Source organism: Crinia signifera, chromosome 3 (assembly GCF_055691185.1).
Source record: "Crinia signifera chromosome 3, ASM5569118v1, whole genome shotgun sequence".
Lineage (NCBI taxonomy): Eukaryota > Metazoa > Chordata > Amphibia > Anura > Myobatrachidae > Crinia > Crinia signifera.
Window position 1 is genome coordinate 322683059 of NC_139219.1, and position 27183 is coordinate 322710241.

The 27183-nt window shown below is 49.4% G+C and overlaps 1 protein-coding gene across 1 annotated transcript in view; it reads left to right on the forward strand.

Annotated features, from left to right (window-relative positions):
- The first annotated feature begins 421 nt into the window (after positions 1 to 421).
- PINX1 (PIN2 (TERF1) interacting telomerase inhibitor 1) overlaps positions 422 to 27183 on the forward strand; it is a 109137-nt gene continuing 82375 nt past the window's right edge. Inside the window, exons 1-4 of the mRNA XM_083178782.1 lie at positions 422 to 673; positions 2354 to 2463; positions 2928 to 3020; positions 15443 to 15521. Coding sequence (XP_083034908.1) covers positions 655 to 673; positions 2354 to 2463; positions 2928 to 3020; positions 15443 to 15521 — 301 coding nt within the window. The 5' untranslated portion in view covers positions 422 to 654. The remainder of the gene's footprint in view (positions 674 to 2353; positions 2464 to 2927; positions 3021 to 15442; positions 15522 to 27183) is intronic.

The following is a 27183-nucleotide window of genomic DNA, read 5'->3' on the forward strand; positions in this document are numbered from 1 at the left end:
ATGCTTGACGCTATAGAAGGGTAAACAGCTGATGGTGATTCGATGGCTCTCCCCCCCCCCCCCCCCCTTCACCGGCCGGCCATGCTGCAGTGCTTCTTCACATGCATGGCCATGCTGAAGATATTTTTGCATCCAATCATCTACATTTATTTTCTATAAAATTCTTTTGATGGTCATTTACCATCGCATCAAAAGATTCGATGGCGGAAGCCCAGCCATCATTTAATGGTGGTCTTCCGACGTGACCTCAGCTGAGTTTACGCAGTGAGCAGCGAGTGACTGAGCAGCCAGTGAGCAGTGATGATGACTGAGTGCAGTCAGTGCACTGTCTCTGGCCGTGGCCGCGCTTGCAATGACGTCTCCTAGTCCCTGTCCTCGGCACTGTAGAGGCGCGCGCCCGCGTCTAGTTGACTCAACAGCTGATCTGATGCCGTGCGCGCGCACCCCGGGCACGCCGTAGCACTCTGGCCGCGTCTAGCTTCGACAAAATGGCGGCTGCCGCGAAGACATACAGCTGCACAAAAGAATAACGAGGCTCTAGCTGTTTGTCAGATCTCGGTGTAACGTCATATTCCTGCGCCTGTTCTCCTACTCTGTCCACATTGACTCACTTCTGAAGTTGCTGGCTCCTGAATTTCCTTTAACTCCGGTATTATGGCGATGCTGGCGGAACGTGAGTGTCTGATCTGTCCTTTCCCTGTACTCACAGGGGTCTCATCCCAGCTTCCACATATACCCTACATATATCACGTGGGGAAGCCCCAGCTACCCCATACCTAGGTTGTCACCTCATGCATCATCGATTCCTGGAGACATCGTCATGCATGCTCGTTGCTAGGGGGAGTTACATGCTCGTTGCTATGGGAAGTTGTATACTCGTTGCTGGGGGACCCTTTTTGCTATCCACTATGTTCTATGACAAAATGTTTACAGTTCTAGGGCCAGATGTACTAAGCTTCAAAAAGTAAAAATAAAATGGAGAGTGATAAACAGTCAACCAATCAGCTCCTACCTGTCATTTTCAAACACAGCCTGTGACATGTCAGGTAGGAGCTGATTGGCTGGCTGTTTATCACTCCATTTTATCACTTTTTGAAGCTTGATACATCTGGCCCTGAGAGTTTTAAAAGTCCCTTCCTACCTCTAAAAGTCTGACAGTCCCGTTGGATGTGTGGGGTCTGGCTGGATATGAAAGCAAAATTTGTCTGTTGTTAGTCCCCGCTGCAGGGTTCTCCATGCTGCAGCCTGCAGGACTTCAGGTGCCCATTTTTTTTTTCATCCCGGCGGTGGTGGCTTGTGCCAGTCACTGCTGATTGGCCGCACATGGCATGCCGGGGCTGTGACGTCCCCCAACCAACCATAACCTGCTTATATTACACGGGGAAGCCCCAGCTACTCAATACCTTGCTTATATCACATGGGGGCACCACCCAGGCTGCCACGTACACTGCTTTTATCACATGGGGGCACCACCCAGGCTGCCACGTACACTGCTTTTATCACATGGGGGCGCCCCGGCTGCCAGGTACCCTGCTTATACCACATGTGGGTGCTCCAGCTGCCACGTACCCTGCTTATACCACATGTGGGTGCTCCAGCTGCCACGTACCCTGCTTATACCACATGTGGGTGCTCCAGCTGCCACGTACCCTGCTTATACCACATGTGGGTGCTCCAGCTGCCACGTACCCTGCTTATATCACATGGGGGTGCTCCGGCTGCCACGTACCCTGCTTATACCACATGTGGGTGCTCCGGCTGCCAGGTACCCTGCTTATACCACATGTGGGTGCTCCAGCTGCCACGTACCCTGCTTATACCACATGTGGGTGCTCCAGCTGCCACGTACCCTGCTTATACCACATGTGGGTGCTCCAGCTGCCACGTACCCTGCTTATATCACATGGGGGTGCTCCGGCTGCCACGTACCCTGCTTATACCACATGTGGGTGCTCCGGCTGCCACGTACCCTGCGTATATCACATGGGGGTGTTCCGGCTGCCACGTACCCTGCTTATATCACATGACCATACCAGCTGTCACGTACACTGCTTACCACATGGGGGAGCCCCAACTGCCACATACTTATGTAATGTAAATTTATTACTACTAGTTGGTATAACTATGCACATTGTCAGCGAGTGCTTGGCCTTGGCACACCCAGTACGGCTATTAGCCTGGGCACAGCGTGTGATGACTATAGATTGTCTTGTTTTTTTCTTTTACATTTTCTTTTACATTTGGGTTAAAAACAATTATTATACCCTCCGCCTGGTCCTGTTGTGTAGTAGGAAATCGAGTTGTGGTAACAATATCACCATATAACTGCTGGGTCCGATGCTTTCTCCCGCAGCTCGCAGGAAGCAGAAATGGTCGGTGGATCCAAGAAACAGCAACTGGAGTAACGATGAGTCCAAGGTTGGACAGAAGATGCTGGAGAAGATGGGGTGGTCCAAAGGGAAGGTGAGGTTTCTATTGATGAGGCCATCTCACAGCCTTCAGGTCTATTATATGTTATAATGTTCCGTGATGACAATGAGAAGATATACCTAGCAGGAACATAAATGGGGAATGGGAAATATCCCTGTAGGGTTGTAGAAATAAATCTCTGATCTGCCTAGTATAGGGCAGGTGTGGTCCCCCAGCTGTTGTGAAACTACACATTCCAGCATGCCTTGCAATAGTTTTAGCAATCCCTAATAGCAAAACTGTGGCAAGGCATGATGGGACTTGTAGTTTCACAACAGCTGGAGGGCCATAGTTTGTTCATCATGCCTTCTGTGGGTTCGCTAGTATTCCAGGTGTCCTTTATCCCAGACAACGAATCACCCCCCAACCTGACGCACTGTAATAGTACATGCTAATGATGGGATTTTAAATATCCTGTATTATTTATTAATTTATTATATATATACATATTTTTATAGGGTCTTGGGGCTCAGGAACAAGGGTCCACCGAACACATCAAGGTGCAAGTGAAGAACAACACAATGGGCCTGGGCGCTTCTGTCAAAAACGAGGTAATAGTCTGCAGTGGGCCTGTGTTGTGGCAGTGCTGTTGGAGGATGATTGTATGGAATTATTCTTATTCTTCTGGCATGTCAGTGTTGATGGTAATTGTGCGGACTGGTGTATGGGAGTCATTGCAGTACTTGTTTCCTAGCACGGCGCCCGTCGCAGGTGATCGCATACCTTAACTTAAGGTATGCGATGGACGCGACCGATGCGATTTAAGGGCTAATTTTTAGACTTTTCCCCGACAATTAGAAAATCGCGTCCATCGCATGCCTTAACTTAAGGCATGCGATGCGACCGATGCGATGGACACGATTTTACGGTACTTGTTTCCTATCTGGGCGCCCGCTACGTTAATTGCGCACCATGCTATTCTCCGTATAAAAATCGGATCGCATCGGATACCACAAATGCACATACACGATATTGAACGATGCGATGCGATCCGATTTCGTTCCCGCTTTTATGGTTGGCCCATAGGATGGCCCATCTGTAACACTACTGTATTTATTTACCCTTCAAAGCCCTCCCCTTGTCACATCTGCACAGAAACACAGTATTGACGTCAACCCGAAGCGTGGCGAGCGCAGGCGGTACGCGTCCTCCGACTTTTTCATACCCCCACTATCCATGTCGGCGTGGAGTTGAGAATAGAAAGTGTGGCGAGCGCAGCGAGCCACCGAGCCCGAAGCGTGGCGAGCGGACGCGGATACTTCACAGGTATCCGTGTCCCCTCGCGGGCTTCACAGGTATCCGCGTCCCCTCGCGGGGCTCGCTGCGCTCGCCACGCTTCGGGCTCGGTGGCTCGCTGCGCTCGCCACACTTTCTATTCTCAACTCCACGCCGACGTGGATAGTGGGGGTATGAAAAAGTCGGAGGACGCGTACCGCTGCGCTCGCCACGCTTCGGGTTGACATCAATACTGGGGTGGCGTTAACAATGGAGGCGCATTTTAAACCATCAGGGGGGGTTTCCTATACAAATCGTGGGTTTGCGGGGTTATTACATTGAAATCAATGTAAAATCGGGTCTCAGGGACCATTTAACATTGATTCCAATCTTAAAATCTGGTTGATCGCGTCACCGCATGCGATGCGATCCGATTTAAAATGAAATCGGATCAGATAGCATCGTATGCCATCGTACATCATCGAGTACCGAATCCGATGCGATGCGATCCGATTTCATTACGGTGCCGTACGTACAAAACCTGGGCGCCCAGATAGGAAACAAGTACCGATTTTACATAGGGAACAATGTCAAATGGGCCAATGTGTCATGAACCATCATTTGTGCACCCCCGCACCTGGATCATGAGGGGGTAGACACCCCAAAATTCCTAAATACAGCCCAGAGACACAGACACCCTCTTAGCTGAATTCACAGACTGCAACCTCCTGGGAGCTGTGCCTCTCACACTAATGGAGCTATCCACAGGACTGTGTGTTCTATAGTAATAAAATGTGACTTTATTAGATACCAGTTGTTTCGGGAAGTAGTCCCTTGTTCTTATAAGTGTTGGGCCTATCAGGGCATATACCCCTGAGCCTGATAGATGTCTGTCTCGGTAATGTACTGTTTATTGCATGTGTGCAATTTCCTGCCATCCAGTGTGTGAGTGATACATGGGAAAGCCAGGACTGACCCCCCCTCTCCCCCTGTGCTCACAACCCCCCTGCACAGGAAGCAGCAATCAGCTGAGGGGGCTGTGACATCACAAATGACTACAAGGGGTTAACATGGCTCATTATACAATCCCAAAGTGGACATTTTCCTTATCAGCATAATTACCTGGCCTTTGTTCTAAGGGCAGTCATTGCAGACTACATGTCTCCAAAACCACAGGGGGTCTCCACATAGCTCTGAGACACCTTCTAAAGAGCAGGATTGAAATCCCTCCAATCAGGACACTCCGTGAGGTCACCAGGGGAGCGGAGCATTCTGGGAGGATGGAAGTTTTGAAGAGGGCACGCACGAGGGGTGGGGGTTGTTGTTGAGTTTGAGAGACTGCAGAGAGAGGCGGCTGCCAGGAACCAAGCCTGTCCGCCTGGTGCTGGTAGATGGGGACACAGCCAAGCATACTGCCCCCACCAGAGCATCACAGGTGCCTGGCTTAAGTGTGCCAGCAGGAGCTGGGTGACTTTTCCAGGGTGCCCTACTCCCAGGAGTAGTGATTGGCGCAGGCCAAGATCAGCAGGACACCATCATCGCCCTCCCAGCAACCAACATCCAGCAGACGCAAGTATTCCCTGAGGTGGATATTCCTGGTATTGGGGGAGGGGTTCTTGCTTTGTGTGGTTCTAGTCATATTGGTCTATTCATAACTGTGTTTAATGTAATGCTACCTGTATATATATGTACATAGTGTGGTTACGGTTTACATGTTTATTTAGTCTCTATGTAATAAAGGTTCCGTTGGACCTTGCTATTGCGTGCTTTCTGTGTGATCGCAGAATCGTGTGTGGCCCCAGGACCCGTGCAAAGCTCTAAACGCTGCCTTTCTCAAGGCGGAATATACATGAGGCAAAAGTAATGCACATTATGAGCCTGGGGTCGTCACAATTGGTGGCAAGCAGTGGGGATCACACAGGCCCGACGTCCGGGCAGAGCCAGGGGTCCGTATCGGTATGCGGCCAAGCTCTAAAGGCGCAATAGTCCGTAACCCAGTAGTATAGAACCACACAGAGCAGAGCTCTTATAAACCTAGCTGGAACACCGGGGAGGAAGAAAAAGGTTCCTGTGCGAGGGCATTACGCGAGGGAAGAATTCCGCTTAAGTGCCTGCTTGTCCAGGGGACTTTCCCTGCAAGCGTGAGAACGGTGGAGTGTGCCGTGGCCCAGAAACGGAAGCTGAAGTGAGGGGGTTCAGCAAGTGATGCTGGCCAAGCCCTACTAGTGCAGCACGTTTGGAGAATGGGGCCAGGAAAAGGACAGAAACGTCTAAAGAGAGGCAAGAGGTGCCCACAGTTGCCCAGAGCAGTGAGGCTCATAGATGAGGAATCGTCATGGAGTCGTCTGGCTGAGGAATGGGACCTGAGCAGTCCATCCACGCTGATGCAGCCCCTCTGGGAGGATTGGGAAGCAGCATATCGGTGGATTAATGTATGGACAGGAGCTACTACAGAGGAGAAAGCAGCTTACCTGACCGATGAATTTGAGCAGTATGTATTTGAGGCTGCTGCAGGGAACCTGCTGCATACGGTGGCGTGGGAGGCTTTTGTCACAGAAGTAAGTAACGCCACGCATCAGCTAATGCACAGAAGCCGGGTCGCTGAGGCCAGCGTGCCAGCACCGGGTAAAGTGGGTCCTGGGAAGGAGCCCGCGAAGAGAACTCAAAGGGAGGAGGAGTTGATGGTGCCACCGGGGTGGATGACCGAGGGGTCCACTACCGAGATCCCAGGGGGGGAGGCGGAGGATCTGTGGCCTGCAGAATCTGGAGCTCCATTAGCAAGAATGAGTCTGGAGGACCTAATTGCGGAATGGAGGCTACGATGCAGCACACCCCCTGAAGGCCGCTCACACTGCACTCTTATTCGATGGGTGTACGAGCAGCAAGAGGACCCGCTACATGCGTTCAGCGCGTATAGAAACTGGGTCCTGTGTCCAGGGGAACTGAGAAGTGTCCAGGAGCAGTTGCAGTGTCTCCTGCATTGCTATGAGAATGCAGAGAGAGTCGCCCTAGCACAGGGGCAGCTGAATTCTCCAGAGTGGCTGGACCAGTGTCAGAGGGTAGAGGCAGAGGAACGTCGGCTGCTGCAGCTTGTGCATCCGCACAGAGACACTGAACTAAATTCCCCTCTGACACCGGGAGAAATCACAGAACTGTTCCCATTCAGTGAGTTGGGAAATGAGGAACGAGCTGTGGAGTGTCCCTGCGATTTCGCACCAGGGACCTGGGACTCCCAAGGAGCCCTATCATCATGGACTGTGTCTGTTGCAGATGGACATTGGGAAGGGGATATTTATTCCCCCTGCATTGTGCCAAGTAGTGTGGCAGAGCTGGGCACTGTGGCCCCACATGGTGATGATGGACTGGTGCCCACGGAGCCCGTGATAGATGGAGCAGTGCCAGTATACAGTGCAGGGGCTGCCCCAGAGAATAGCCCCAGAGCAGAGCAGACCTCGGAGGCTGGGACTGTGATTGCTGAGTCCTCGCCACAGGAGGTACAAAGCAGTGGTCAGCCACTGCTCCAAGCAGCTAGCCAAAGGATGGGGGTGCACCCAAAAATGGCACCCCAGGAAGAATGGCAGTACATCTTCCCTTTTGCAGATGTGGGAGATGGAGACTTTGAAACTAGCGGCCAGGGGGTCTGCAATGATTGTGCCCCAGCCGAGGGGGCAGTAATTCTCCCTTACAGGACCACCAGCGGCCCAGCGAATGAGGGCATCTTGCCACAGGATCCCCAGCATATTCAGCAGGGGGAGATGGAAGAAAATGTGTCTGGTGTGTGCTCCGCCGCTCCACCCCCCCAGGAGGATTATCCAGGACTGTTCCCACTTAGCCATCAGAGCCAGGAGGATCTGAAGTTAAAAGGCAGGTACGTGACCGGGGTGCCAGAGCAGGGAGTAGAGGCTGGGGTGCAGCGCTACTGTGAGTCCCCTGCAAGAGTGACTAACTGTAATTATGTGCCCGGGGAGCCACTGCAGCAAACAGGCAGCCAAGCAAGCAAACATGGAGGGGATGGTCAGAGGCATAGCTCATCACCCCCCTGCGCCTCAGAGGAAGACACCTCACCACCCAGCATGGCACGAGCAAGAGAATGTGAGTTTGCACCTGGGGCTGTAAGGGAGATGCCAGCAGTGCTGCTGTACAATGCCACCCCACCAGTCCCTCTCATAGCCAGGCTGGGGAACCAGTGCACCCTGGGGAAGATGGAAGTTTGCCCAGGGGAGGCCCAGCAGTTGTTGTTCCAAGGGCTGGGGGAGGTGTTCGGCCCAAAGGGGGAAGCTTTTGAGGGAAGAGCAGGAGAAGGAATGCGGATACCCCCTGCTCTTCTGCAGCCATGGGGTGGAGGAGAATTCCCTGGGCCACTGCCTATTGCTAGGGGCAGGTGGGGGCAGAGTGTGCGGAAGCCCTGCGAGGTGGATGAACAGACAGGGATGGAAGGTTGCCCAGTGGAGGCCCAGCTGTTTCCGGGGCTGGGGGAGGTTTCCGACCCAAGTGGGGTGGATGTGAAGGCGTTGGAGGGAGGAACATTGACGGTACCCACCACTACTCTACAGCCAACATCAGCACTGTTGTTGAGAGCGGCCAGGTTCCATGATGCTGGTCTGAGTGTGCAGATCAGGCCCCTCCCAGTTGCGCCAGAGGCGGAGGGAGGAGGAACAACCAAAAGGGAAGGCGAGGAGGAAAGCTTTCCACATGACAGGGGAAAACCCGGTCACGGGGATGCGGGAAGGTGTGTTGCAAATGGTAAACTGCTGACCTCAGACCCCACTCACCCGGACCAGGAGCCGGTCCTCCCCAAAGGTAACATATGCACACCTTGGGGTGACCCAGGCGGGAAAGGGGTGATGTCGGCCCAGGCCACAGGGGTAGTGGTTATACCTGACCCGCAGCCCCTGGGACGATTCGCCAAACCCAAGAGGAAGAAGGAACACCCAAAGGGTTGTGGGTTGTCCCGACAGGATGAGTGGGATCATGCCCGCATGCGATCTCTGGGCCCGGTCATCCTGACTGGCTCCGATCGCGGAGCTAGCCCCTCTGACCGGATTTAGGAAGGGGGAGGTGTGTCATGAACCATCATTTGTGCACCCCCGCACCTGGATCATGAGGGGGTAGACACCCCAAAATTCCTAAATACAGCCCAGAGACACAGACACCCTCTTAGCTGAATTCACAGACTGCAACCTCCTGGGAGCTGTGCCTCTCACACTAATGGAGCTATCCACAGGACTGTGTGTTCTATAGTAATAAAATGTGACTTTATTAGATACCAGTTGTTTCGGGAAGTAGTCCCTTGTTCTTATAAGTGTTGGGCCTATCAGGGCATATACCCCTGAGCCTGATAGATGTCTGTCTCGGTAATGTACTGTTTATTGCATGTGTGCAATTTCCTGCCATCCAGTGTGTGAGTGATACATGGGAAAGCCAGGACTGACCCCCCCTCTCCCCCTGTGCTCACAACCCCCCTGCACAGGAAGCAGCAATCAGCTGAGGGGGCTGTGACATCACAAATGACTACAAGGGGTTAACATGGCTCATTATACAATCCCAAAGTGGACATTTTCCTTATCAGCATAATTACCTGGCCTTTGTTCTAAGGGCAGTCATTGCAGACTACATGTCTCCAAAACCACAGGGGGTCTCCACATAGCTCTGAGACACCTTCTAAAGAGCAGGATTGAAATCCCTCCAATCAGGACACTCCGTGAGGTCACCAGGGGAGCGGAGCATTCTGGGAGGATGGAAGTTTTGAAGAGGGCACGCACGAGGGGTGGGGGTTGTTGTTGAGTTTGAGAGACTGCAGAGAGAGGCGGCTGCCAGGAACCAAGCCTGTCCGCCTGGTGCTGGTAGATGGGGACACAGCCAAGCATACTGCCCCCACCAGAGCATCACAGGTGCCTGGCTTAAGTGTGCCAGCAGGAGCTGGGTGACTTTTCCAGGGTGCCCTACTCCCAGGAGTAGTGATTGGCGCAGGCCAAGATCAGCAGGACACCATCATCGCCCTCCCAGCAACCAACATCCAGCAGACGCAAGTATTCCCTGAGGTGGATATTCCTGGTATTGGGGGAGGGGTTCTTGCTTTGTGTGGTTCTAGTCATATTGGTCTATTCATAACTGTGTTTAATGTAATGCTACCTGTATATATATGTACATAGTGTGGTTACGGTTTACATGTTTATTTAGTCTCTATGTAATAAAGGTTCCGTTGGACCTTGCTATTGCGTGCTTTCTGTGTGATCGCAGAATCGTGTGTGGCCCCAGGACCCGTGCAAAGCTCTAAACGCTGCCTTTCTCAAGGCGGAATATACATGAGGCAAAAGTAATGCACATTATGAGCCTGGGGTCGTCACACAATGGACCCAATTTTTCATTGTATACCCACCCTTATGGGTATTTTACATGTGAAATGCCCCCCCTCCCCCCCCCCCCCATTGTTAACGCCACCCCACGATGAACGCCAACCCAAAGCGTGGCGAGCGCAGCGGTACGCGTCCTCCGACCTTTTCATACCCCCACTATCCACGTCGGCGCGGAGTTGATTTTATGTAGTGTGGCGAGCGCAGCGAGCCCCGCAAGGGGGTGTGTAATATCTGTGAAGTAATGCGCGGCCCCTCGCGGGGCTCGCTGCGCTCGCCACACTATATAGAATCAACTCCACACCGACGTGGATAGTGGGGGTATGAAAAGGTCGGAGGACGCGTACCGCTGCCCCTGGCGGGCTCGCCACGCTTCGGGTTGGCGTTCATCGTGGGGTAGCGTTAACAATGGGGGGGCATTTGACCCATCAGGGTGGGTATACAATGAAAATTGGGGTCTGGGGGGCATTTAACATTGGGCCCAATGTAAAATCGGGTCTCAGGGACCATTTTACATTGGTTCCTATGTAAAAATCACATCCATCGCATGCGATTTGGTTGCATGCGATGCGATTGACGCGATTTTTTGGGACCCGATGGATACAATCAAAATCGCAGGCGCCGTGCTAGGAAACAAGTACCGTCATCGCATCTGCTACTTCAGGACACAAGCAAAAATGCTGCTGTTATCCTAATAGGAAGGCTACCGCAACATACAGCGCTGCGCTGATCTCATAACCGCTCCCAGCCCAGTTCCTCCACTCTGCTCTGTGGTTTTCATCTTCAAAGACAACCTGGCCTCGGCGACGGAGCTGTGTGACCTCATGGTTTTGGACAGATGGCTCATGGTGTTGTAGACTGATCTGATGCTGCGCCCTTAAACGCAGCATCGGATCACACATTAATGCAGGAGGTGTGTGCTTATCCCCGCCTCCTCCTGGTGCATCACTGCTGCATTACAGTCTACATATTCTGTATGTCTCCTCCTGCGTCCCCATATCTGTACATAGCTGCTGATTCCAAGGAAGCGACCGCCAAGCCAACATCCGAAATCAGGCCGTAGATTGTCAGCTTGCCAGCAGAGCCCTGATACCTGTATTACATTTCAAGAAAGTCTAACACCCCAATAATTACATTATAACTTGGTGGTGCTGAATTTTCTGACTATTATTAACCTAGAATTGAACGTCTAAGCCAATGGTAGCCAACTCCAGTCCTCGAGAGCTACCAGCAGTTAACAGTTTCTATCCTTTCTATCTCACCTCACAGATACACAGGTGCACTCATTACTGACTGACACATTTGAAAAGATCCACAGGTGGAGCTAATTATTTGACTTGCGATTCTGTGAGGAGACCTGGAAAACATGAACTGTTGGTAGCTCTCGAGGACTGGAGTTGGCTACCCCTGGTCTAAGTCTTCATTAATTGTTATCTTCGGCCCTTAGCATTGATACGAGCACAAGGGAATAAAACCTGAATTTTTTTTTATATGCACTTAAAAACATAAAATAACGTTTTATTCCTGAAAGATTTGTGAGTTTAAAAAGACATCAAAATATTATTCAAATATAGGGGCCCGATTCAGTCCTGATCATACGGCTGCGAATTCGCACAGCGGCAGGTTATCGGTACAGTGCGCATATGTACGGTTCGAAGTACACATGCGCGAGGATGTCCTGCGATAAAGTCCTGCTACTATTTCTGTACACAAATTGAAGCAAGGAGAGTGACAGGAAGTAGGTGTCTGGGGGTGGTAGGCGTGCCTGGGAGCGTCCGGGGAACCGCTAGGCGTGCCTGGGAGCGTCCGGGGAACCGCTAGGCGTGCCTGGGAGCGTCCGGGGAACCGCTAGGCGTGCCTGGGAGCGTCCGGGGAACCGCTAGGCGTGCCTGGGAGCGTCCGGGGAACCGCTAGGCGTGCCTGGGAGCGCCCGAAACCGGTAGCGCACACATATCCCGCAGCGCTTTACAGAGAATATTTAAACACTCACATCAGTCCCTGCCCCAGTGGAGCTTACAATCTATATTCCCTACCACATGTACACGCGCACACAGGCATTCTAGGGTTAATTTTTATTGGGAGCCAATTAACCTACCAGTATATTTTTGAATTGTGGGAGGAAACCGGAGTACCCAGAGGAAACCCACGCAGATACGGAGAGAATATACAAACTACACACAGTTAGGGCCATGATCTGCGCAGTGTGTCCCTGAGGTCCGTCCTTACCAGCAGGGTTCCAGTCTCCTGCTATTCCCACATCTATGACTGGGCTCAGTGATTGCACTAGATGTAGCCAGAGAATATCTCCCCCACAGCGAGGGTACACAGACCCCTGTAAATGCATGAGCAACGGATACAGAGCAGTGTAGAGGGAGCTGGAAAAGACAAATGGACTGTTTAATGGTAGAACCTGGGTAGGTTATTGTATATCGCTTCTATTTTCAATTACATTTTCCGTCTTCTCCTGAGTTTCTGCAGATCACCTAGTTTGCATTCAACTTAGAATGCTGGTACCTGACCATAGGGGTGATTCTGCTTCACATGCAGCTTTGTGAGTTTTACAGCACTGTGGGTGATCTTCATCCCGCCTGTCGCTCGTCCAGGTGTTCCCATGGGGCGCGTCCACAAGCCACCACCCCACGCCCCCTGACTGCACTGGTGGGTGCAAACGGGGATGTCGATCTTGCCCGTTCGCACCGAGCACATGCACATTAGGGAAACATTGGACCCCCGTTCCAAACCGCAAATTATAATCGGTGCCCACATCTCTTACATTACATGTGCATGGAAGATAGTTTTAGTTTTGCCATGAAGATTTCTGAGCGCTATTTGTCATACATTTGAGGCCGCCTGATTGATTGCAGCTCTGGATAATGTCCCATACCTTGTGGGTGTGTATGTGCCTGTGGAGGGAGGAGCCTGGCTGTGCGCAGCGCTCGCATACACTCCGCAGACGGCCTGTGGTCACTACTGCACCTTGTGGGCGTGTATGTGTCTGTGGAGGGAGGAGGTAGTATGCCGCCTGGCTGTGCACAGCGCTCACATACACTCCGCAGGCGGCCCTGTGGTCACTACTGCACCTTGTGGGCCTGTATGTGTCTGTGGAGGAGGTAGTATACAGCCTGGCTGTGCGCAGCGCTCACATACACTCCGCAGATGGGCCTGGGGTCACTACTGCACCTTGTGGGCATGTATGTGTCTGTGGAGGGAGGAGGTAGTATACAGCCTGGCTGTGCACAGCACTCACATACACTCCGCAGATGGGCCTGTGGTCACTACTGCACCTTGAGGGTGTGTATGTATCTGTGGAGGGAGGAGGTAGTATACAGCCTGGCTGTGCACAGCTCTCACATACACTCTGCAGACGGCCTGTGGTCACTACTGCACCTTGTGGGCATCTATGTGTCTGTGGAGGGAGGAGGTAGTATACAGCCTGGCTGTGCGCAGCGCTCACATACATGCTGCAGATGGGCCTGGGGTCACTACTGCACCTTGTGGGCGTGTATTTGTCTGTGGAGGAGGTAGTATACAGCCTGGCTGTGCGCAGCGCTCACATACACTCCGCAGATGGGCCTGGGGTCACTACTGCACCTTGTGGGCGTGTATGTGCCTGTGGAGGAGGTTGTATGCAGCCTGGCTGTGCACAACGCTCACATACACTCCGCAGACGGCCCTGGGGTCACTACTGCACCTTGTGGGCGTGTATGTGTCTGTGGAGGAGGTAGTATACAGCCTGGCTGTGCGCAGCGCTCACATACATGCTGCAGACGGCCTGTGGTCACTACTGCACCTTGTGGGCGTGTATGTGTCTGTGGAGGGAGGAGGTAGTATATAGCCTGGCTGTGCGCAGCGCTCACATACACTCCGCAGATGGGCCTGGGGTCACTACTGCACCTTGTGGGCGTGTATTTGTCTGTGGAGGAGGTAGTATACAGCCTGGCTGTGCGCAGCGCTCACATACACTCCGCAGACGGCCTGGGGTCACTACTGCACCTTGTGGGCATGTATGTGTCTGTGGAGGGAGGAGGTAGTATACAGCCTGGCTGTGCACAGCGCTCACATACACTCCGCAGACGGCCCTGTGGTCACTAGTGCACCTTGTGGGCGTGTATGTGTCTGTGGAGGGAGGAGGTAGTATACAGCCTGGCTGTGCGCAGCGCTCACATACACTCCGCAGATGGGCCTGGGGTCACTACTGCACCTTGTGGGTGTGTATGTGTCTGTGGAGGAGGTAGTATACAGCCTGGCTGTGCGCAGCGCTCACATACACTCCGCAGATGGGCCTGGGGTCACTACTGCACCTTGTGGGCGTGTATTTGTCTGTGGAGGAGGTAGTATACAGCCTGGCTGTGCGCAGCGCTCACATACATGCTGCAGACGGGCCTGTGGTCACTACTGCACCTTGTGGGCGTGTATGTGCCTGTGGAGGGAGGAGGTAGTGTACAGCCTGGCTGTGCACAGCTCTCACATACACTCTGCAGACGGCCTGTGGTCACTACTGCACCTTGTGGGCGTGTATGTGTCTGTGGAGGGAGGAGGTAGTGTACAGCCTGGCTGTGCGCAGCGCTCACATACACTCCGCAGGCGGCCCTGTGGTCACTACTGCACCTTGTGGGCGTGTATGTGTCTGTGGAGGGAGGAGGTAGTATACAGCCTGGCTGTGCACAGCTCTCACATACACTCTGCAGACGGCCTGTGGTCACTAGTGCACCTTGAGGGCATGTATGTGTCTGTGGAGGAGGTAGTGTACAGCCTGGCTGTGCACAGCACTCACACTACGCAGAAGGCCTGTGGTCACTACTGCACCTTGTGGGCGTGTATGTGTCTGTGGAGGGAGGAGGTAGTATACAGCCTGGCTGTGCACAGCGCTCGCAAACACTCTGCAGACGGCCTGTGGTCACTACTGCACCTTGTGGGCGTGTATGTGTCTGGAGGGAGGAGGTAGTATACAGCCTGGCTGTGCACAGCGCTCACATACACTCCGCAGGCGGCCCTGTGGTCACTACTGCACCTGCCTTTAAGCCCTTATAAGTTATAGATTCCTCATCTGATGTTATTGGTGGTGAACGGAACTCTGGATCCATATTCGGGGATCTAGGAGGATTTAGGTTTGGCCAAATCCTTGGGAATAATCCAGGCAGCCTCCCAGTCCTGGCCCAAATCTATCATTATTGCTGCCCAGAGCTAAAAGTTTACATGGCAAATTAATCACAAGCTCATACCTATAGATCACCCCTTCTGTATATTCCTATATTTCCGCCTCTCCTAAATCTACCTTCTTTCTGCACCGTTTTGATTGTAAGCTCTTGAGACCGGGTTGCTCCTATTTTCCATATTGAGTGTCACACTTACAGGAATGAAGTTGGTGGCTAGCATTGACTTTTACACTTTCTCCTCCATTGCAGGATAACTGGGTGGCTCATCAAGATGACTTTAACCAGCTTCTGGCTGAGCTGAACAACTGCCACAGCACGACGAGCTCCGGTAAGGCCACTGCGCATGTCCTGGGGATCGCCGGGCAGCGATAGCCGCTTTTGATTGTTATTTCATCATCTGACAGCAGATTTCAAACTATCTAAACATTAATGTGGAACAAAGCCCAGCAAAATAATAGTGTATGTTTTGGATCGGAGTACCCAGCGCGCCGTTACTTCTGCTTGGGTGAGCAGATTGGCTACAATACAACACCTTGCACAACTTTCCAACCGTGTAGTCCCTCATACATTCCTGTTCCCTCTTTACCGCTCTTCCAGCCTTTTTAATATGCGACACAGACTTTGATCTCTGGTGTGTGTGTGTGTGTGTGTGTGTGTGTGTGTCCTTGTGCACGCACCACATTAACTCTCACATTATTGATAGACATGATTTTTAGCATTTGCTCAGTCCACAGTAAAACTGCCCGGGAGAGATTGGCACAATAGGAAGCGCACCACCTTGTCAGATGTAGGGTTGGGTTAGAAGTAAGGTCTGCCAAGCAGCCGGCATGCAAGGTCTTGCTGACAGACCCCTGGATCTTAACACTCTTTAAAGTCCTCCGTTTTCGGGCAGTCTGAAACATAGAAACATAGAATTTGACGGCAGATAAGAACCACTTGGCCCATCTAGTCTGCCCCTTTTTTTAAACATGTTACCTCAAACCATATTTGATCCTTATTTTTTTGTAAGGATATCAATATGCTTATCCCAAGCATGTTTAAATTGTACTACTGTATTTGCGTCTACCACCTCTGTTGGGAGGCTATTCCACTTATCTACTACTCTTTCTGTGAGGTAATTCTTCCTCAGATTTCCCCTGAATCTTCCTCCCTCTAGTTTCAGTGCATGTCCTCGTGTTCTGTTGCTCCTCTTCCTGTGAAGAATGTCTCCCACCTGTACCTTGTTAAAGCCCTTGATATATTTGAAAGTTTCTATCATGTCCCCCCTTTCCCTTCTCTGCTCTAAAGTATACATATTAAGATCTTTTTTTTTTTTAATTCAATAGTTTTTATTGAAATTTTTTGCAAAAAACATACAAAATAACACCCCAAACGAGCATAAGTATAGCCACAGCAGTGACCCATAGAGCTGGCAAGTTTAGGAACATATGGAACATAAATACATGGTGCTTGAACATATATAGGCAGGGCTTACACAACATGTTGTCACAGGATATCGCTATAGGGTAGATATGTTTATTTCAGTACCCGAAGGCGCCATTCGGGACCGAACCTGCAGCAGTATTGCAAAAATTGTAACCAAATAGTAAGCTTATATTGTATTATACAATGCCCTCCCATACAGTAAAAAATAGACATATACTGTTCCTTAGTCACTGCAGTAACCAGATAAAGCTAGAGTAATATATATATATATACCCATCTATCATACAATAAAAAAAAAAAGAATAAACTCTAATGGACCCAAAACAAACCATCCCCAAAAACCCCCCACCCTGTATGACCTACCCCCAACTTAGGTATACCTGGATCCCTTAACCGTTACCCCCTATCCCGCTAACTAATCTACCTAGTACTTAATCCTACCTATACCCACCCATTTATGACTAACCCCCCCCCCCCCCCTCAAATAAGACCACCGGATGTCAGCATCAGGATCTGCCAAGGGCTATGCATATATGACCCTGCACACCATTCAAAATGCAATAACCATTCCACTAAATATATAGGTTTGTGGGAGAATAATATTCGTCAAAATGTTATGTGATATATAGAGAACACAGCATATTATTACATTATTGACAGGATAAAAAAAGAAAAAAAATACAACAGTGGATTGTGGTTCAATAAGGAGAGCAACATAATATCAACATAGTATAGGATAAAGTTATTTGAATACTGATATCATAACCCCCCCCCAAATAGAAAGACAAATGGGTAGTAACTGGTGCAGGATTGTCAGGATAAGTGAGCTAGTTAAAACCCGGCCTACCCCAAACAGTTGTAGATAAAGCGGTCTGCCTAGCTTATGTCATTAAAAAGAGAACTGTTGACATAGTGCTAAAGCCTGGTGGATTGTAGACGACAGAGATATTATAACATTATGAGCAAACAATGCAGTGCGGGAAAGCAGTATAGCGAATATAACATGAATTGACAATTTGGTGTAAGTAGGCTGCTAATCTGGCCATTTCTCAGTCTCGTAATATAGCAGAATGGGAGTAATGTAGAAAGGATTAGTCTCACGTGTACAGCTAGGGTGACATCCAAAGCAAATGTAGTACCATGAATAGAGAGCAACCATAGTCTGCAGGATCTTAACAAAAAACTGGAGGCAAACTGTAACTTCATCTGTGCAAACAGGAGCAGTAACCCAATCAATCACAGGCATGCACAGGTCTACATAGAAGTGTGAGTCCATTGCAGTAGCAATGTCCGTGGCAGGATATGACAGAGGAATTATAGACCTGCATGCCTCCTTCGCAATTTTTTTCTTGCATCTTCCGTAGTGAAATAAAGGGGATAGATCCCCCTTCCGACCTACACACAGGATTTCAGAATCCAGGGTTGCAGCAGAAGGGGCCAGAGGTTCCATGCGTATTGGGATATCACCCATATCGACCACAACACGATTACCAACGGGATACTGGGGAAATGAGTCACCACTGATTAGTACATCCAGCTGCCGGCATAATCTGGTAGAGGATTCCTGTATCTCTTGCAGGATCTGTAGTAAAGGGAGATCCATATTTATCCAGGCTGGTAGTTGTTTGAAGTGTGTTACTAAAGGCAGTGGTAAATATAGACTGATGATGCAGTCACAGGAGGCAGAGCTTTGTAACCAGATCCGCAGCCAGGCTTCCAAACAGAGAATATGGCGTCTTCGCGCCAAATATGTGATCCCTGTCACTACTCACCACCGTAGCAATTATTGCAGTATATCAGCTGTACGGCAGTGGAGAGATGTGGAGTCACTTCTTGTAGTGTCTGACAAAGCAGACTTTTTGCTAATGTCCGCGCAGCCCCGCCGCCTGATGACTCCGTGAGTCAGGCAAGATGGCGCCGGCTCTCCCCGTGCGGACCGCGGCAGCAAGTCACTTAAGAGACCGCTAGCCGCTTCCCCCGCCAAGCAAATCCGGAGAGGTCGCCAGCCCCAGTCCCCCAGTCCACTTCGCCACCTGCGGTCAGAGCGTCACGCTCCGTGCAGGACAGTTGGCCGTGAGTGACAGAGCCGGAGGAGCAGTAGGCCGCAGCCGACGGAGTTCCCGGAGCGGCAGATAAGACAGCGGCAGCGATTTAGCAGGGAGCACCAGGTGATCAGGTAAGTATTCTCTCAGCAGCGCCAGCTCCAGAGTCCTCTTTCAGGTTTAAATAGGATATTATTCAGGATGGGATGCAGGAGCTCCAGGAGACTGCTGCCTGTTCCTAGCTCGTCCAAGCCACGCCCCACATATTAAGATCTTTTAGTCTTTCCTGGTACGTTTTGTGATGTAGGCCATGCACCATTTTAGTTGCTCTTCTTTGTACAGTCTCTAATGTATTTATATCCTTCTGGAGATATGGCCTCCAGAACTGAACACAATACTCTAGGTGAGGTCGTACCAATGACCTATACAGTGGCATTATTACTTCTTTCTTTCTACTGCTGATACCTCTCCCTATGCAACCAAGCATCTGACTTGCCTTCTTCATTGCTTTGTTACATTGCCTACCTGCTTTTAAGTCCCCTGAAATAGTGACACCTAGATCCCTCTCTTCCTCAGTAGTTTCCATTATAGTGCCATTTATACTATATTGAGTCTTTGGATTTCTGAGACCCAAGTGCATGATTTTGCATTTTTTGGCATTAAACTGTAGTTGCCATTCTCTTGACAATTTCTCTAATCTGCCTAGATCCTCAATCATTTGTTTTACCCCTCCTGGTGTGTCTACCCTGTTGCATACCTTTGTGTCATCTGCAAGTACAGATCCCTGGGGTACTCCACTTGTAACCTTTCCCTCCTTTGACTGTACTCCGTTTACTACAACTCTGTTTTCTGCCCTGCAACCACGCTCTTATCCATTCAACTATCTTAGAATCCAATCCCAAGCTTTCAAGTTTATTTAACAGTCTGCGATGTGGGACAGTGTCAAAAGCTTTACTAAAGTCTAGATAAGCTACATCTACAGCCCCACCTTGATCTATTACTTTAGTCACCCAGTCAAAAAAGTCAATAAGATTTGTTTGACATGATCTTCCCCCAGTAAACCCATGCTGTTTTGGATCCTGTAAATTGCTGGTTTTGAGATATTCTACAACTCTTTGTTTTAAGAGTGTTTCCATCAATTTCCCTACTACTGATGTAAGGCTCACTGGTCGATAATTGCTTACCTCTTCCTTGCTTCCACTTTTGTGCAGTGGGACTACATTCGCTGTTTTCCAATCCTCTGGGATTACTCCAGTAGCTAGTGACTGGTTGAATAATTCTGTTATTGGTTTTACCAGCTCCCCTTTAAGCTCTTTTAGTATCCTTGGATGTATCCCAACTGGCCCCATTGATTTATCCACATTCAGTTTTGAGAGTTCTGTGAGGACTTTCTCCTCTATAAATGTACTTGTCTCTCCCTCAGTTTTCTGACTATACTTGCAACTTAACTGTGGCCCCTTCCCCTCTCTTTCAGCAGTGAATACTGAGCAGAAATAATTATTAATATTATCTGCTATTACTATTATTATCTGCTATTACTTCCACTCTCTGTCTTCAGTCTAATTATTCCACTTTTTGTTTTTCTCCTTTCACTTATATACCTAAAAAAAGTTTTCCCCCCTTTACCCACTGACTGGGACATTTTCTCTTCAGCCTGGTCAGTCTGAGGTCAGCTTACTGGCAGTTGACCTTCTAAATGAATTACCGCCCATCTGAGTATTCCCTCTGTGATGTGGCGCAGGTACGCAGTCCTGCAACGGGAACATCTGTACACGTGAAGCACGTTCTCACTCTGTTCTCCTGGTGCATGCAAACATGTTTGTGTGCAGGATAAGTCACACTCCGATTGTAACACAATTTTTTTATTGTGGTGCCTGAATTGTGCAACATACACACAAAACAAGCTATACCGGGTTAATGTACAAACAAGCATAAAATATATCCATTGCCTTAAAAAACTAAAAACGATTTAATAGTCACCCCCTGATTTATCTTCAATAGTACATATTTTGTACATTACGGAAAGTTACGGTAACCAAAATATATTTGTTCCGTATTTCTATTATTGGGCTAGAACTCCAGCGTATTCTTACTAATGTGCTGGAGCAGTGTGATTTGCTTTTGTGCCACACTGTGGCGCACCAATAATAGGTAGACTGTGCACACAGACCACTGGGCACAGAGGTGAATCTGCCCCCTTACCCCGTTGCCTATGAACAAAACCTGCTGCGGAGCTTGTTAAGCATCTTTGCTGAGCTCCGCCTGTTGAAGCTGTTAGTCACAGGAGATGGCTGTCCCACCGGGCTTCTAATGTGTGTGAATACAGGCTGAGGCTGTGCTACATGCTGTATCGTCCCTCACTGGTCACCCTCTGCATGTGTACGGGCAGTTACAGGTTCCTAGCTTTGATGTGACTGCTGGCAGGAAGTGCCAGCAGTCACATCAAAGCTCTCATGGAATATTTGCCTGCAATGCTGCCACTGGCATGCATTTAAAGGGGGATGGATTCAAGGGATGCCAATGTGATAGTGCCTCTTTAAAAGGCATTGGTGAGACCACGTGTAGTAGAAGAAGGATATAAAGAATATATCACTGGGCGCTTGGGTGTGAGTGTGCTTGTCACACCTCTTCCTATTTTTGTTTCTATTGGTGAGACCACACTTGGAATATAGTGTTCAGTTCTGGGCACCGCACCTTAAAAAGGACATAAATGAATTGGAACAGGTACAGAGAAGGGCGACTAAGCTAGTAAAAGGTCTGGAATCACTAGAATACAAAGATCGGTTAACCAGGCTGAATATGTTTTCACTGGAGAAACGGAGGCTGAGAGGTGATATGATTAGTATGTTCAACTACAGGATTGGGAATCATATGGAACTGGGAGATGATTGGTCAGTAACAGGCCTATACTTAGGACACGCGGGCATGTACTGAGGCTCGGGGAAAAGAAATTCCGTACTGAATTAAGAAGAGGATTGTTCACCATTAGAGCAGTAACATTCTGGAACTCATTGCCGGTGGGGGTGGTTACAGCAAATACTGTTACTGAATTTACATCAAAACTGGCCACTAAGGGAATCCTATAGATATGACTTACTCACGTCAGTAGTTACAAGTCAGAGAGGTTGAACTCGATGGACCAACGTATTTTTTCAGCCTTAATTACTATGTTACTAGTTGCTGTGTATATAATGCACCCTCAGCAGGCGTGTTCTCTTAGCAGAAGTACGTTACATCGCTGTATGTCCGTTCTGCTGTGTCCCACTCTTCATAGCACCAACCTTACTCTACAGATACATTCATTTTCAGTGCTATAAAGAGCACGGAAACCGTATGTATGACATCAGTAGTAGTGTTGTTGAAGCTAATATGTATTTTAGGATTAATGCTCTTTAGATTAATTCTGTGATATTAGCCTATGCATACTGAGTTACCTGGTTAGGGGGCAGTGCGGTATTTACTGACTGCGAAGTAATGTCTATAATAGACATGGTATATAGAGTCTCTGGGTAGGCCTTACCCCCTGCTATGTTATAAGCCTTGGTACATACAATGTTTCCATGGCATCGGTAATTGAGTCAGCGATGAGATTTGCGTATATAATTAGTATGGGTGCCATACCCAACTTTGGCCACATGATGGCAGCAACGTTATTTAACATCAAACAAACTTAGCAATTTACGTTCCAGCGTATGTTCTGGCTGCTTCTAATAGAGGATTACTACACCCAGAAATACATATCCCTAACATGAAGCGCTGCTTTTAATCTTCCCCGATAACTTAGCTGTGAGACGTCCAGCTTTGTATTACCATGTATTATCATACCAGCTATTGTCTATATATCAATTTCACATCATAAGCCAGTTAACCTACCAGTATGTCTTCTGAGCTCGAGAGGAAACCAGAGCACCTTGCGGAAACCCATGCAAACTATTGGAGTACATACAAACCTCACACAGATAAGCTATGAGCGGATACTGAACTCCTGACCCCTGTGCTGTGAGACAGCAATACTAACCATTACACGGTCCGTGTTGATAATGAGAACTAGTGACACCATGACTTACTTATTTAACCCTCTAGGAAGGAGCGATGTAATTATAATACATTATGTAGTTTGTGCCTCCTGGTAAAATGAAGTTCTAACAAAGTTAGGTGGGCAAGACTGAGCGTGTGCAGCCGGCTGGGGGCTGCAGGTGGAGGCTGGGGGGGGGGGACCACCTGTTGTCCGCATCTAGATTGTAAGCTGGATGCAGACACCTGTCAGGAGCCATGACACCTGTGCCAAGACACTGAGCCATCCTCGCTGTCCTTTGGATCACATAACCCGGACTGCCTTGTTTATCCTGCCGTCTCCATTGTGTTCCTATAGTGCCTGTTCCTCGCCGCTCTGTGTACATATTTACCTATAAATGTCGCATTGTGTCTGCTTCCATGTGTACTCACCACAAGTGACAGAAGGGACAACTACTAGCGCTGGGTTCACAAACGGTGCCTTAACCCTTCTTTTTCTGGCGAGCAATGCTCAGAAAGCTGTACAACCCCCCCTGGTCACAGCACAGCCCCTGGTTTTATTTATTAACTAAAATTGTGGGAGGAAACTGGAGTAAACCCACGCAAGCACAGGGAGAATATACAAACGCCGCACAGTTAGGGCCATGGTGGGGATAGAACCCATGACCTCAGTGCTGTGAGGCAGTAATGTAACCATTACACCATCCGTGCTGCCCCGTATATATAACACATGGTGGGGATAGAACCCATGACCTCAGCGCTGTGAGGCAGTAATGCTAACCATTACACCGTCCGTACTGCCCCTTATATGTAACACATGGTGGGGATAGAACCCATGGCCTCAGCGCTGTGAGGCAGTAATGTAACCATTACACCATCCGTGCTGCCCCGTATATATAACACATGGTGGGGATAGAACCCATGACCTCAGCGCTGTGAGGCAGTAATGCTAACCATTACACCGTCCATACTGCCCCGTATATATAACACATGGTGGGGATAGAACCCATGACCTCAGCGCTGTGAGGCAGTAATGTAACCATTACACCGTCCGTACTGCTCCGTATATATATAACACATGGTGGGGATAGAACCCATGACCTCAGTGCTGTGAGGCAGTAATACTAACCATTACACCATCCGTACTGCCCCGTATATATAACACATGGTGGGGATAGAACCCATGACCTCAGCGCTGTTAGGCGGTAATGCTAACCACTACACCATCCGTACTGCCCCATATATATAACACATGGTGGGATAGAACCCATGACCTCAGCGCTGTGAGGCGGTAATGCTAACCACTACACCATCCGTACTGCCCCGTATATATAACACATGGTGGGGATAGAACCCATGACCTCAGTGCTGTGAGGCAGTAATGCTAACCGTTACACCATCCGTACTGCCCCGTATATATAACACATGGTGGGGATAGAACCCATGACCTCAGTGCTGTGAGGCAGTAATGCTAACCATTACACCGTCCGTACTGCCCCGTATATATAACACATGGTGGGGATAGAACCCATGACCTCAGCGCTGTGAGGCAGTAATGCTAACCATTACACCATCCGTACTGCCCCGTATATATAACACATGGTGGGGATAGAACCCATGACCTCAGCGCTGTGAGGCAGTAATGCTAACCATTACACCATCCGTACTGCCCCGTATATATATATAACACATGGTGGGGATAGAACCCATGTCCTCAGCGCTGTGAGGTAGTAACCATTACACCATCCGTACTGCCTCGTATATATAACACATGGTGGGGATAGAACCCATGACATCAGCGCTGTGAGGCAGTAATGCTAACCATTACACCACCCGTACTGCCCTGTATATATAACACATGGTGGAAATAGAACCCATGACCTCAGCACTGTGAGGCAGTAATGCTAACCACTACACCATCCGTACTGCCCCGTATATATAACACATGGTGGGGATAGAACCCATGACCTCAGTGCTGTGAGGCAGTAATGCTAACCGTTACACCATCCGTACTGCCCCGTATATATAACACATGGTGGGAATAGAACCCATGACCTCAGTGCTGTGAGGCAGTAATGTAACCATTACACCGTCCGTACTGCCCCGTATATATAACACATGGTGGGGATAGAACCCATGACCTCAGCGCTATGAGGCAGTAATGCTAACCATTACACCGTCCGTACTGCCCCGTATATATAACACGTGGTGGGGATAGAACCCATGACCTCAGCACTGTGAGGCAGTAATGCTAACCATTACACCGTCCGTACTGCCCCGTATATATAACACATGGTGGGGATAGAATCCATGACCTCAGCGCTGTTAGGCAGTAATGCTAACCATTACACCGGCCGTACTGCCCCGTATATATAACACATGGTGAGGATAGAATCCATGACCTCAGTGCTGTGACGCAGTAATACTAACCATTACACCATCCGTACTGCCCCGTATATATAACACATGGTGGGGATAGAACCCATGACCTCAGTGCTGTGAGGCAGTAATGTAACCATTACACATCCGTACTGCCCATATATATATAACACATGGTGGGGATAGAACCCATGACCTCAGCGCTGTGAGGCAGTAATGCTAACCATTACACCGTCCGTACTGCCCCGTATATATAACACATGGTGGGGATAGAACCCATGACCTCAGCGCTGTGAGGCAGTAATGCTAACCATTACACCGTCCGTACTGCCCCGTATATATAACACATGGTGGGGATAGAACCCATGACCTCTGTGCTGTGAGGCAGTAATGCTAACCATTACACCGTCCGTACTGCCCCGTATATATAACACATGGTGGGGATAGAACCCATGACCTCTGTGCTGTGAGGCAGTAATGCTAACCATTACACCGTCCGTACTGCCCCGTATATATAACACATGGTAGGAATAGAACCCATGACCTCAGCGCTGTTAGGCAGTAATGCTAACCATTACACCGTCCGTACTGCTCAGTATATATAACACATGGTGGGAATAGAACCCATGACCTCAGTGCTGTGAGGCAGTAATGCTAACCGTTACACCATCCGTACTGCCCCATATATATATATATATAACATATGGTGGGGATAGAACCCATGACCTCTGTGCTGTGAGGCAGTAATGCTAACCATTACACCGTCCGTACTGCCCCGTATATATAACACATGGTAGGAATAGAACCCATGACCTCAGCGCTGTTAGGCAGTAATGCTAACCATTACACCGTCCGTACTGCCCCGTATATATAACACATGGTGGGGATAGAACCCATGACCTCAGCGATGTGATGCAGTAATACTAACCATTACACCATCCGTACTGCCCCGTATATATAACACATGGTGGGGATAGAACCCATGACCTCATGCTAACCATTACACCGTCCGTACTGCCCCGTATAAATAACACATGGTGGGGATAGAACCCATGACCTCAGCGCTGTAAGGAAGTAATGTAACCATTACACCGTCCGTACTGCCCCGTATATATAACACATGGTGGGATAGAACCCATGACCTCAGTGCTCTGAGGCAGTAATATAACCATTACACCATCCGTACTGCCCCGTATATATAACACATGGTGGGAATAGAACCCATGACCTCAGTGCTGTGAGGCAGTAATGCTATAACCATTACACCATCCGTACTGCCCTGTATATATAACACATGGTGGGGATAGAACCCATGACCTCAGTGCTGTGAGGCAGTAATGCTAACCATTACACAATCCGTACTGCCCCGTATATATAACACATGGTGGGGATAGAACCCATGACCTCAGCGCTGTGAGGCAGTAATGCTATAACCATTACACCGTCCGTACTGCCCCGTATATATAACACATGGTGGGGATAGAACCCATGACCTCAGTGCTGTGAGGCAGTAATGCTAACCATTACACCATCCGTACTGCCCTGTATATATAACACATGGTGGGGATAGAACCCATGACCTCAGCGCTGTGAGGCAGTAATATAACCATTACACCATCCGTACTGCCCCGTATATATAACACATGGTGGGATAGAACCCATGACCTCAGCGCTGTGAGGCAGTAATATAACCATTACACCATCCGTACTGCCCCGTATATATAACACATGGTGGGATAGAACCCATGACCTCAGTGCTATTAGGCAGTAAAGTAACCATTACACCATCCGTACTGCCCCGTATATATAACACATGGTGGGATAGAACCCATGACCTCAGCGCTGTGAGGCAGTAATATAACCATTACACCATCCGTACTGCCCCGTATATATAACACATGGTGGGGATAGAACCCATGACCTCAGTGCTGTGAGGCAGTAATGCTATAACCATTACACCGTCCGTACTGCCCTGTATATATAACACATGGTGGGGATAGAACCCATGACCTCAGTGCTGTGAGGCAGTAATGCTAACCATTACACTGTCCGTACTGCCCGTATATATAACACATGGAGGGGATAGAACCCATGACCTCAGCGCTGTGAGGCAGTAATGTAACCATTACA